Source organism: Buceros rhinoceros, unplaced genomic scaffold (genome assembly GCF_000710305.1).
Source record: "Buceros rhinoceros silvestris isolate BGI_N320 unplaced genomic scaffold, ASM71030v1 scaffold33638, whole genome shotgun sequence".
NCBI lineage: Eukaryota > Metazoa > Chordata > Aves > Bucerotiformes > Bucerotidae > Buceros > Buceros rhinoceros.
The window spans coordinates 18,774-32,405 of NW_010429168.1; the positions used below are offsets into that span (position 1 = coordinate 18,774).

Consider the following 13,632-nt stretch of genomic DNA (forward strand, 5'->3'; position numbering starts at 1 on the left):
CGGTTCACTACGGAGACAGATTTCTTTAAATTAAAAGTTCACTTCTCTACATAATTCATGGGTAAATGAGATCCTACAGACCCCACTCACCTTTCTAAAGTTAATGGTAATTCCTGAAATTCATCTCATCAGCTGGCAGGATCCCATAGAGATTCTGACAGATTAGAACACCTTGGCTGGCTGAACCACTCTTGCTCTCAGAACTCCTCAGTGTGAGGGCCGGTGAAATTATTTCTCTGTGACATTAGTGCAATGGTTGATTGGAAAGGGATCGGATGTCTCACAGTCACCAGTAACTGCAGACTTGAGACATACAAACATCCACAAGAATATCACTAAAGCCCCCAGGCTGGGAAAGGTCAGGCCAGAGGTCAACTTCACCCTTGGTATGGCAAGGGGTCCACTGTACCCAAGAGTAAGGAAAGCACGAGTGGAACTTCCTCGGGATCTGTATAAGGCTCCTAAGAAAGGGCCTTGTTCTCAGAGGTGCTCAACCTACAACTGCTCAGCTCTCTTCAAGAAAACAACAGGTCTTCTCTCGGGTTCTGTAGAGCTTTGGGAGGCCTCTGCCCTCGCATTAGCTGCTGGCGAACCCCCTGCACAACGTGCTTGCTGGCAAGAGCACGGGACCGAGTCCTCACCACCCTGCGACGTGCCTGTGCCAGCTGCGCCGGGACCAGTCTCACCTTCCGCTCTGTTTGTAGAGATCAGAGCCAGCTCCTCCGTCTCTCCTCAGCCCGTGCGTCCTACGGCCGCCTGGCCTGTATCACACGGAGCATGTCAAAAGGCAACATCAGAGCCTGCAAGAGAACTGTGCGCAGATACCAACGTTTGGTGCTTGCAAAAGCTTTACCACGCACACCGCGAGCTCTCGTGTCTGGTTTGAAGCACAAGGTGAGGAGCATTGCCCAAAGGGTTGCTTCAGCGGGTGAGAGGAGATCTGGGCCTTGCTGACCTACAGCGACCGCAGCTCTGCTCCCTTCTTTAATGATAGCTGCTCCTTACATTGAGGGAAAGGCGAAAGGGAAAGGCTCCCTCTCTGCTTTTGGGGACATTTCAGCTTTGCTCTGCCCCAGCAAGAGAAGCCTCAGGAAAGGCAAACAGTCGTGGTGGGGGACTGCCTAAAAATACATCCTCCACGTTGAACTGACTCATATCACGGCTGTTTTATCTCCTAGATGTAAGAACTTGGAACAAGGAGCAACATCCTTACGAGGATTACACGCTGGTGTTCTTGCCCCACGAGTGGTTTCTAAAGCTAAATGATGGCACAAGTTACCTGCTTATTCCTTGGCCTCCCTGCTAAGAGCATTTTGATGATTGTTATTTATTACTGATGTTATTTCCACACAGACCAGGGCTTTGTTGTAAGAATTATACAAATGCAGAAACAAACCACCTTCCTTCTCCCAAGGATGTGACAGTCTAAGGAAAAGACAAGGTGAAAACCATCCATCTGGAGGAGAGCAAGGAAACAAGGCAGCGCTGCCAGCTGGTGTCTGAGGAGACCAACGGGTTGGTTAGTGCCAAGTTTATCAGTGACACTACAGCATCTTGATCTGCTCGGGTCTAAAACATGAGACAGTTAACACCAGGTGACAGATAGGTGAGGACTAAGCCATGAAGTTCCCTGAAAAAGAAGGAGCAGTTTATCTTTGGTGCTCTAAAGGATGCGGGAGAAGGCGGCAGGGGAGAAGGGATCACAAGAAAGGACTTCTGCAGCAAAAATGCGAATGGATCTATAGGACTGGAGAGCACTGGAGAACTGCTGCTGGGCGGGGGGGGGTGGGACTACATTGTGACTCTCGGGGCACACGGTAGGATGGAGCCAGAAGAGGAGCAGAGCCCGCTAAGAGCGCTCACTTCGCAGAAACCACGAGCCTCGGTTTACCAGACAGGCCCTATTCCAAGCCATGAACTACCATCAGAGAAACACAGCAGACTGGATCCAGGGGTACGGTCTTAGGCAAATATTTGCTACCGCTCTGATCAAAGTTATTAGGTGATAACGACCAGCCTTGGAAACTGGCCTTGAACAGCATTTATTAAGGTGTTCCACTACTACAACTATTGCTAAACGCCAGTACACCAAACCACACCACCAATCAGCCTTGAACCTTTGAGCAGAGGACTACCAGAAAAAAAATACAGAAAATAGCGTCTCTGCCGCATAAAACACGTGCGGCACCAGCACCACAGAACCTTCATTACAACTGAGGTGTTGTCAAAAACCCGCTGGGCAACAAGAAGTAATGCGCCAGTGGAGATCTGGTCAGTGTGTAAGGACAGCTGAGCAGCAGCTGCCGGGGAACGTGCAGCTCCTTTAGGGCAAACCCAACAATACATCTCTAGACTGAAACAATGGCACCATCATGGGATTTGACTCATTCGTCCCCACACAGGTGTCCAGAGCCGTCTGAAATGCCCCGTGGTAGCCCTTGTAGGCTCCCTTCATACAGGCACGTGGATCCCAGGAAGTCCAGTGTCCAGCCTGTCACCTTTGTGGTGTCTTCAGGGACCAAAATGCTTCTGGGAGCTGACTGTGGGATAGCAGCAGCATCGAGCCCAAACCTCCCCTGACGGGCGCCTTGCTCGTAGGTAAACGTGTACAGGTGGATCCTTACATTTAAGTGTTCTGAATTTTCACTGAGGGAGTTCAGATTAAACACTTCCCACATCCCGAAGATTAGTCTGATTTCACCAGAGCGGCAGCTTTGGCAACCCCTGCTTGGCTCCAGCTATAAACTCTTAATCCCAATAAATTTTTGCTATCTGATACTATAGTTACAATTTTTTTTATCCTGTCTTGCAGGAATTATTTATAAAATACCTTTATAACTGGGGGTGAGGTCTCAATACCAACGAAATGACGCAGAATTTCAAGTTCTGAATATATTACAAAAAAATCCGTATTATTGACTATCACATTGTTAACTCTACGGAAAAGAGACTGACTTTTTTTCACCTTTAAGGTTAAACAAGTTTATTAGCAAAGTGTGGTTTTCTCCACGATAAAGGTATCTCACTATGGTAACAGCGCTGAAGAAATCCTTAGTTTGCTGCAGCTGCTTGTCCAAAGGCAGCAGCGCTATCTCCGCTTGCCTAGGCTGCTATTCTAAGAAAATTCATACAATTAAACGCGTGTTTGCTGGCGGCCTTGGCCACGAGTGAAGGCTGTTTGGATATCGCTAACTTCAGGTCACCCCTACCTCTTCTGCTTGCACAGTCGATTGGGTAATAAAGCCAATACAGACAACTAAGGCAAACAGACCTTGCCAGGTTGACACGGTCTGACTTTTCGTGGGTTCGGCTAAACTGCCCCTTCAAAAGGGAAAGAAAGAGAAAACAAGTGGTTTTCTCTTCCATTTCCAACGTTTTCTCTACACCAAGGCTACGCGTTATATCCAGCAATGCATCAACCTGGAGATCCATGGGACTGGTCCTGCGACGCGTTCGGGTCCTACGAGAACCACTACCACGACACTGCCTTTGGCCTTGGTTTTATATCGAGAAGTGCTAGCGTAGAATATACACGCATAGCAAGTGTCTGTTCCTTTCCGTTTAGGGTTAAATATTTGGCACGCCGTGCAGTCACCACTACGTCACCACAAACTGGGAAGAAAACAAGAAGCGTTGCCTCCGGTCACTTTAGCTTAAAACTTTAATTACTTCGCACATGAAACGAATGATGATTAAAATCATGCAGCTACTCAGAGTACGAACCGAAATACTTCAAACACAATTGCACGTTTAAATTTTACTCAGTCAAATACCTACTTTGAGGTAAGAATGTAAAATTAACCAAATATGCTGAGCATAAATAAACATCGATATGTTGAGAACAAAATAATCCGTGAAAAGAGCATTTTTAACACTGTCGGTGCAAGAGACCCAGCCCATTTACCCTCCCTCAGAGTGTCAGCCACTCACCTGATAGAAAGCCACGAATACTATAAAAGTTCACGTCAGTGAAGCGCAGCAGTTGGTTTGCCCGTAACCTAAGATTTCTACCTGCAAACTGCAGCGGAGGGCCAGGTTATTTGAAAAAATAGATCATTTCAAAGATTGAGGGGTTTAACTGTGCAGCTTCCAAAGAAGAAGAGTGAAAGCTGCACAACCAAAGCCCCGCGGAGTATTACAAAACGCCTTTGGCCACAATCCCAAATATAAAGACCCAAAATTGAGGTCAAAAATACAGAACCAATCAACACATCTACTTTCGGGCACGCAAGTCACAGCATAAACGAGTTTGTGCACCTCGGTGGTTTTCTGTTCCATGTTATTTAACTGCTGGGTGAAGAACCATGGAGCTGCACAAGGTTCAACTGCATATTTGGGTTCCAGGTGACCACAGGCCTCATGAAACCCAAACCAGCGTTTCTCCAGATGATGGTGGTCTCTCCCATTTCTCTGACTTCAAGAAGAAAAAAAATTCATACTTAGTGTCACCACAAGCAGGACAACTAGAAAACAAATGAGAACAATCTATTCTAGTCTGCAACAGCTGAGGTTGGCATCTCCTGAACTGATTCACTCATACGAGCAACAACGCAAGGAAAATGACATTGAACTAAGAATATAAATATTACACTGCACCACTACGAACAGAATATACAAAAATTGTATTAGGGCATTAATTATCCGCCAACAACAGAACACCTTAGTATTAATACAGCTCCGAAGGTAAACATAACCTACAGGCCAAGTTTTCAACTGGCTGTTTGTCAATGCAGCATAAAACATTTCCATAGTGCAAATCTTACCGACTGTACGAAAGATACTGTCCCCCTTCAGGAATACGCTTCTCCCGCTGCCCCCCTCGAAATAATGAAGAGTCATAAGGTCAAACCTCACTTCACATTTAGTACAAAATGTGGTTTGGAATGTACTAACAGAGGGGAGCTTAATTTTAACACTGAAAAAAGGCTGAAGGACGTTGAGAAATTAAAACAAGGAGGTTCGGTATGCTCTAGCTGGAAGACAGGAAACCCAAAGAGCTGATCTGTGGAAGCAGGGGAGTAGAAAGACACTGCTCTTTCCTATTTTTCACCTGTTGGAAATAGATTGTACGGTAACACAGCACATTCCCGTTACTGTACGCCGACTGTAAGGTTACTTTAACTGCTGGAGGATCACAGTGTTCAGGATATCTGCTTCTCGCAGCGTCAGGCTTTCGTCTGTGAGCTCTTTGTTTGGAAAGGTCGTCACGAGAACAAAATCAGTCGTTGCAAATGCTGGACGGGACTGGATAATGAAATCGCGAATATCTTTAATCCTGTGGAAAGGATACGGGCATGAAAACTGTGTACGGTTCCCTTTTGACATGAATATCTGAACGTTAAGATGATCAGAGGACACAAAACCTTCTTACGGACTAAACCAGTTAGTAAGTTCTATTGATTTGACATTTCCATTTGGTCCAGCCTCAAATTTTAGCTTCTTGCATAAAAAAATGTGAAAAATTAAAATGAACGCTGGTTGTTTTTGGCAATAACTGAAATTAAACTGGTGCCATAGAAGTATATTACAAACTCATTCTTGATACAGAAAGACACGTAATTTCAACACCAGCTGCCAAAAATTTCACTGTGAGTATATTCCCCAAAGGCTAAATCATGAATGGAAGGAGGAACTGTAAAATAGACGGTGACAGTGACGAGAAAGCAGAGAGGGATGATTACTGCACTTCAGTAGTGAGATGTTTCCCCTGCCTTCACTTCTTCTGAACCATAGTTCATAAATCGCATCAGTGTACCACGAATAATTTAGTTTTCTAAAACACGTTTGAAAAATAAGCAAGATTTAAGAGATAAAACCCTACAAGTGGAAGTTTCTCTCCTAAACCAGAGAGCTGAGAATAAATCTAAGTAATAAATTGTCCCATCGTGGTCTGTGTATGCCGTCAGGTCAAGGAAGCTGCACATTGGCTGCCCTTACTCTGAGCCAGAAGGAAAAGGGAAGAGGGGAGCTCTCCGTAGGACAGTATTAGCATGGATCTGGGGCCGTGCTAAGACCACCTTCCAGACAGGACTCAAGCTCAGTTTCAGCGTAGTTCTAACACCATGGTGCAGATTTCAGGCCAGGGCTGGTTTGAACCCTGCTTGCCATCAGGTGTGGGTGAACTACTGCCCAAATCTCTGCCCTCTGCCCAAAGTTCTCTGAGCCACGCGGCACAGCTTTGCAGAACCTTGCACTAGCTCAGCAACCTCTTAGGCAAATAAATGGGGTTGGCCTGGCCAACACCATTTGTGTACTACCCCAACAATGTCAATAAAACTGATGGCGAGCTCTGCTCAGCAAAGTACTAGCAGGCCTAAAAACCCCGCCAAGTTCACATGCTGCCGATGCCTGGGAGATGACCATCCACACCAAAACAGAGGCTGGTTCTCGGTGTTATGGCCAACCTACACGCCAGAACTGGAAGCGAGTACGGTGTGTCCACACATCCTTCTGCGGTCTACACCTACAACCTGGGACTACGACTAAACACGACACGAGCATAACGAGGAAGAAAGGCGGAGCTCTTCATTAGGGGCCAAAGCATTTCTCTGCCTGCAGCGTGCACCATGTTCTGACTCAGACTACCCTCCAAAATGGCAATAAAGCGCCTTCACAGGGTCATCCAAGTCAGCCCCATGCTCCTCCCAGGAAGGGCCTGGGGTTGTATGACTACATAGCAAGGATGTCCGGATTTCAGTCACCCCGAGAATGGCCATGGCTGGTATTGTGCCCTTGATAAAACACAGGACAGAACTGGTCATGAAGGTTTGTGACACTGCAGTTACTAAATATCTTGTGTCTCCAACTACAGAATCTTGCTTTGATGGTCAATTTATGAGGACATCTATGTTACGAACAGGACACAGAGCTGTAACATTTCAGTGGAGCTGCATTCTCCCCATTTTCCCTGTCCTGCTGATAATGATAAAATACAAACTTATCAAAATAATTATGGTTGCCTGCATTGAGGCAGAATCAATTTACCTGTGCGTTTGATTAAATCTTTGTATTAATCGGCTTCCATCAGCTAATCTGATCTGAATTTTAGTCGCTGGCATGGAATCATCAATCAGAACGGGCGCATTAAGAATGGATTTCTCCTCCTCCTCTGGGGAAGAAGGCGTGCTGACTATTTCAGGCGTAAGGCTAGAGGATTGAAATGAAATAAAATAAACCAGATGTTATTAGTGGAGCCAAACCACAGCTGATGTGTGACTAGTACAAACAGGCAATGAAAACCCTCTCAAAGTTCTCTGAACTACATACAAACACAGCTTTTCCAACAGAGACACAAATAATGCCTCTAGTTTCTTGTCAATGATTGCAATATTCCGTATTTATTTTTCTTATAACTGTGCATGTCATCTCATTTGCATCATTTTAAACAGGTAATCAAGTACAAACAAAACTCAATCATGAAATGACAGTCTTTGATACTCAGATTTATATATTGTACCTCCTAATCGAGATTAAAATTAATCACGCACCATTACGGCACACTAAACTGACCCCAAGTGCTTTAGCAGTTGCTTTTGGGAGCACTATATGATTTGGGGCATGCTCCACCCTTCAGAGCACAAATGATGTTAACCGGCAATGACATCACCACACAGCAGTACACGTGGAGCTATTCACATTTAGTAGAGAAAGAATCTGACTGGAGAGAACCATTTGGCTGCTCCTTTCACCGCTTGCACACCTGACACTTCATAAGCTACAAAAACAAACCCAGCGGTTTTTACCTTCCAAGTTTTTGCCCTTCGCCACTGAACGCTTTGAATCGCAGTCTAGGCTTCACATATTCCTGTTCTTGGTGGTCTTCCATATCCAAATTAACCTGGCCACCGTGAACGAGTCGCTGCAGTTCCATGGGAATTTCCCTTCATTACAAAAATAAAAGTTTCCTAATTACATTCCGAGCTGCAACATAAAATTACGCAAAAACCCCTACGCAGCACAGTATGAGTTGATACTGTTAGTACGTTCACTTTACAAGTCATAGATGCCCAATTGTTTCATGAATTGATTTCTTCCTAAAGGAAGAAAAAAGATCAGTGAGCTGGCAGTCACAACCTGGAATGTGTTAACAAAACACGTGAAGCTAAATGCTGTCTGTAACAACTCACATGTGGAGCAAGCATAGGTCTTCACTTCGAAGAAGTTGCCATTTTAACTCACCCTCTTTTAACGGACTCGAGAAACTGAGCATTTGTTGGGTCTGAATAGGATCTCAACTCGCCATCATCTAAACTGAAGCCATTCCGCCATAGTTTCAGCAAAATTTGAACCTACGAAGCAACGATGGTGAAACAAAAAACCCCAGTGAAGCTAGAGAAGTAAGGTGTTTCTATTTCACAGAGATCAGTTACACCACTTTTGATCCATACCAACAGATTTGGGACTGACTAGTTTCTTGGTTTTGTTTCTAAATAAGGTTAACATTTGCTCTAGCCATTCACATAACGGGTGAAGCGCAGAGAACTTTGCTCTTCCCCACCCTCTCCCTCACTTCCTGCTTTTTGAGAGGACAGAAAGGCCAGACCATTCTCCAAAGGCCTCTAACCTGCTGCTTCACCGTTCCTAGAATATGCCCCTGCTCTCCCATTTGAGACTGGCCACTTTGCAAGCCACAACAAGAAACAGTTCCTGACCCAAGAGGATTAAAATATCAGCGTAGCTACTAGAATGCGGAACAGCTGGAGGAAAGCAACTGAAAATCCCCTATCGGAGACCTTAGGGGTATCCAGTGAACATGTGTCCTCTGTCCACCTTCAGTTAACAATTTCTACTCAAGGCATAGCCAATATTTATCTGTCAGCGTTCCCTCACAGACAGTTAGGGTAATACTGGCATTTCGAGCTGTAAACACGATGAAGCAGACATCCATCTATCGGAGAGTCTATTTCTTGCTACTCAGAGCTTTACTTACATCTTGGCTTTCTTCATATATGTATTCAGAGTGTTTCTGTGATGAGTCACCCAATCTGTATCCGCCACCAGAAAATGACTGAAAAACAACACATAGAAAGGCTTATTAAAACAAATACCTGTAAGAGTTCATTAAAATTTCTACCTAGGTGCAAGTAAAAGCATCAGCAAGCTGATGTGATAAATCCAGCACACCTTGTCCTGTCATCACAGGCCCTGCTAAAATCTGTCCCCACCTTTCTTACAGGCCTCTTGAAGCGCTGAAAGGCCACACTGAGGTCTCTCCAGAGCCTGCTCTTCTCCAGGCTGAACACCCCCAACTCTCTCCCCTGTCCTCACAGCAGAGGAGTTCCAGCCCTTGGATAGTTCCTGTGGCTGCCTCTGATTCCGTTCCAACAGGTCTGTGTCTCTGCCGTGCTGAGGACCCCAGAGCTGGACCCAGCACTGAGGGGAAGAGTCTCACCAGAGCAGAGCAGAGGGACGGGATACCCTCCCTCGACCTGCTGGCCACACTTGCTGATGGGGATGAGGCCACGACACTGGTGGCTTTCAGGGCTGCAAGCGCACATTGTCAGCTCACATCCAGTTTTTCCCCCACCAGCACCCCCAAGTCCTTCTCCGCAGGGCTGCTCTCAATCACCACCATCCCCAGCCTCTCTTGATACTGAGGATTGCCCCAACCCAGGTGCAGGACCTCGCACTTGGCCTTGTTGAACCTCCGGACGTTCACACAGGCCCACTCCTACAGTTTGTCCTGGTCCCTCTGGATGTCATCCTGTCTCTCAGGCGTGTCGCCTGCACCAGTCAGCTCGGTGTCATCTTCAAACCTGCTGAGGGTGCACTCAATCCCACTATGTCACCGATGAAGGTATTAAGCAGTACTGGTCCCAGTATGGACCTGAGGGACACCACCTGTCACCAATATCCACGTGGACACTGAGCAGCTGACCAGTACCCCCTAGCAGTAATTCCACAGATAAGAGATTTTGATTTGGGATGCAATTGCAGCTTACTTCTTTTTAAATAATTTTAACTTAAAAGAAAGCAAATAATTCCAGTTCAGGTCGATTTCTAGTGAAATCGCGTGTTTCCTCCCCACTTCAATTTGCAGAGCAAGCCACTGAGCACAGGCAACACAAATCCTCTGCTGTTCGCAAACCACGGAAAGGCCTGTTTGCTCTCTCTGGTTAGATGAGTTTCAGAGAGACTAATGTAAATAGAGATGAAAATATCTCTTAACTTCTACCTTAGCTTTGCCGAAATCACTGGATGCTCTTGAGGCTTCATCTAATGGGACAGCTCCATGTTCTTTTGCTTCCTTGAAGAGTTCAGCAACAATTTTACTCGGATTATTAGAAGCCCCCGAAAGCTGTAATCCTCTATATTCTGAGTCACCTGAATAAAATCTTTAGAATAGTAACGTTCATAAGCAATAAGGCTTTAAATGACAAGCATCGTTTTCCTCTTCCCCTCAAGAGAATGGGCACCTTAGAATACGGATTCACAATTAAACTCCTCCTCGGCCGAACAAGCGTAAAACTGTGACTGGAAAACCTGAACGGTGCCACAATTCGATCTTTTAAGATCTAGGATAGTTCCACTCCTGCCAGTATCAGAAAAGGAAAGTTTTTAATAAATCCAATTTGCCTTTCAAGGCATTTTAAAATCTGCAGGCACTGCTGGGAAAGCTAATTTGTGTTCTTTTCCGTCAACACAGCCCCATTCCTAGCTTTTGAAGGTGCAAGGTTAAACTACAAATAACTCTGTTCAAAACTGTATCTGTTTGATTGTGAAGATCAAGAAAGTCCTTGAGGATTATCTCGAGGCAGGCACAATGAATCTCTAAATGCCAATGGAAGAGATGCTGTAAAAAATCTGTATATAAAACCAAAACCTGGCAAACCAGAGCGTTCCATCTGATTACAGGAAGAGTTAGTAACTAATAAAAAAGTGCTTTCTCCTTTCCTTAACTTCTCCTCTTAACCACCTGGGGGAAGGCAAATAATTAATCAGGCCAATGACTTCAAACTGCTGTTGACTGCACCAAATTTTACAGTTACCCCAGACCAGCAGCGGGTATGAAGGTGCTGCACAATCACACTGCTTTTCAATGTCACATAACTGGCAATCCCTCAGTAGCATCTCCCCCCTCTGTACATAAATTATCATTTATAAGGAAAATCTTTAATTATTAGATGTAAAAGAACGATAGTGGTAAGGAGATAATCAGGAATTTGGATTCAAGAAAGGAAGCACTCAAATATTCGAGTAACGGATACACAGAACAATTCAGGATGTTTGAGAAAAGGCAAAAAGCTTTCGTTGAGTAACAACCTTTACATCCCACGGTGACATGTTATCACAAAACCCCAATTACTTTCACAGGTGCTAAATGACTGTTTTTGTTTAAAAGTACCTTTGGTTTTCCTTGTCATCGCTCATGCTTCTCTCTGGTTTTCTCAGCCTTCTAAGGGAATCGATTCTAAGACTGCCAAGAGAATCAAGGAAAGCGTTTGAAGACAACTGGTACATACAGACCATGAATACTTCCCGTCTAACTCTTGAAATTAACTCTTCTCCAAGCACTACGGACATCAAGCTGTTGGGGTTTCTTTGTTCTCACCATACTTTTTTTTGCCGTAGTACAGAGCCACAAATGCTGGACTAGACCATCGCTGCAGGTCTCTCCCAACCAAACTATTCTCTTCTCGCACAGGTTATGCGGAATTTGCTTTCTGCCACCAGTGATGGGGAAAAAAAAAGTGCTAAAAAACCTCTTCCTGAAGATCTGCATCTGGTCTTGAATTATAGCTCTGGTGACTAAGATTTTTTTCTGCTGTTTAACCTCCTTTCAAAGAGAGCACCATATTGGCAGCAGCCACTGAAAGACGAGCCAAATACAAGATCTGTTATGACCTTGCTGACAGAAATGATGACTTTCTTCTTTAAAACAATTTAAATAAGAATTAATTAAAAACAGGCAAGATTCCTTCATAAAAAATTCAGAACTCCACTGAACCTTCAAAGGCTACATGAACTGCAAACACTGCAGCCCAGCAAAAGCTGGATTTGGACCTAGATACGGGTCTTTCCTTCCACCTGCCAAACCCAGACAAACTGGGTTGAACTTCATTAAGAAGCCCTTCTTATTCCTCTCACCCCAGGAGCCCGCTAACGAACCTACTCATAATTTTTCCATGGAATATTTGTCTCGTCAGGTACTGACGTAAGTACAACGCTCACAGCAGCTCCTCTGCCAAGTTTCACACATACGACTGATTTTGAAGAAGCAAAGACCTGCAGTGTTTTTTGGATATACCAAATTTCCAAATTCTATCTGTGTAAACAAAGAGCAAGACTACGTTTCACTCACAGCATCTTCATCTTAGCTGCAGAGGATTTCAGGTGTTTTAGAGCGCCACACAGCTCAATGGCTCCTAATAAACACCATTTAAAAAGCATTCTGAGAAGACACCGACCCCTACAGGGATTCCCAGCTCTGGGTTATGCGCTGCTGTAGAACCCTTTTTGTACACGGAGGAGCTCGATAAGTACCACAACGTTTGACGAGCTAATCCAGTACCTACGCAACGCATTTTGGAAGCAGTCTTACCTTTGCGGTACTTTTGTGTTGCCGGTCGTTGTCGCTGGGGGTTTGTCAGAACGCAGTGACTGCCTTTTGGCTTCATCTTCGTATAACTCTGCCAAGGCCAACTGCGGGAAACAGAACTCTTTGGTTTTTCAATTCAACCCATCATTGCAAATACTTTAAAAAAAGCTTTCCCCAAAGGTTGCCCAAATGCTGCCATTTCACTGGAAGCTCATTCTGAGGAAGCAGAGCGAGGCATGGCTAACACCTCCCTTTCAACAATTTGCTTTTCCCTGAATAATACCCTACTTTGTCAAATCATGCTTAATTTTGTCCCCAAACCATTTTTGTTCACAGTGGGTAAGTGGTATTAACATTTTATCACACGCACCAGAATAGGTACTAGGCTGTGATTTCACGACAGTTTTGTGCTGAAGGAATATGCGTTAAAATAAAATGAAACATCATCTGTCCTTCAAAACACACTGCTGTGAACACAGGATATTAATCCCCTGCTATAGTGAGGCTTTTTCTGCAGGGGAAAAACGTGAGTGAAGGAAGGAAAAGAAAACTCTACCCATCTTTCTCTGGTAATTACATACAACTACATAAAACAGCGGCATTTTCAGTTACTAAGTTTCACCTGTTTTCCGATCACTTTGCTGCTAAAACATTTGGAACCTTCATACTGTTTAAAAGTCACACACCAAAAAGGAATACTGCTAAAAGCGTTCGCAATTAAGGATTTACACACCTGAAGGAGACCTTCAAGAAAGCTGGAGAGGGCCTTTTTACCAGGGCGTGTAGTGACAGGACACGGGGCAATGGCTTTGAACTGGCAGAGGACACATTTGGACTGGATGTACGAAGAAGTTCTTCACTGTGAGGGTGGTGAGGCTCTGGCACAGGCTGCCCAGGGCGGCTGTGGATGCCCCATGGCTGGCAGCGCTCAAGGCCAGGTTGGATGGTGCTTTGAGCAGCCTGCTCTGGAGGAAGGTGTCTCTGCCCAGGGCAGGGGCTGGACCTGATGGTCTTTAAGCTCCCGGGCAGCCCCGACTTGCAGCGGGAGGGGAAGGGGAACCGCGGGCCCCCGCTTCCCTCAAGGGCTGCCTGAG

The 13,632-nt window shown here is 45.1% G+C and overlaps 1 protein-coding gene across 1 annotated transcript; it reads right to left on the minus strand.

The window, feature by feature from the left end:
• Nucleotides 1–4,978: 4,978 nt before the first annotated feature.
• UBXN2B (UBX domain protein 2B) lies at nucleotides 4,979–12,642 on the minus strand (the record flags this gene model as incomplete). The annotated part of the gene is made up of 8 exons (XM_010142557.1): nucleotides 4,979–5,275; nucleotides 6,985–7,146; nucleotides 7,743–7,880; nucleotides 8,179–8,288; nucleotides 8,930–9,007; nucleotides 10,175–10,334; nucleotides 11,345–11,416; nucleotides 12,542–12,642. Coding segments are annotated over 8 exons (984 nt in total), but the record flags the coding sequence as incomplete, so codon positions are not given.
• Nucleotides 12,643–13,632: the final 990 nt, after the last annotated feature.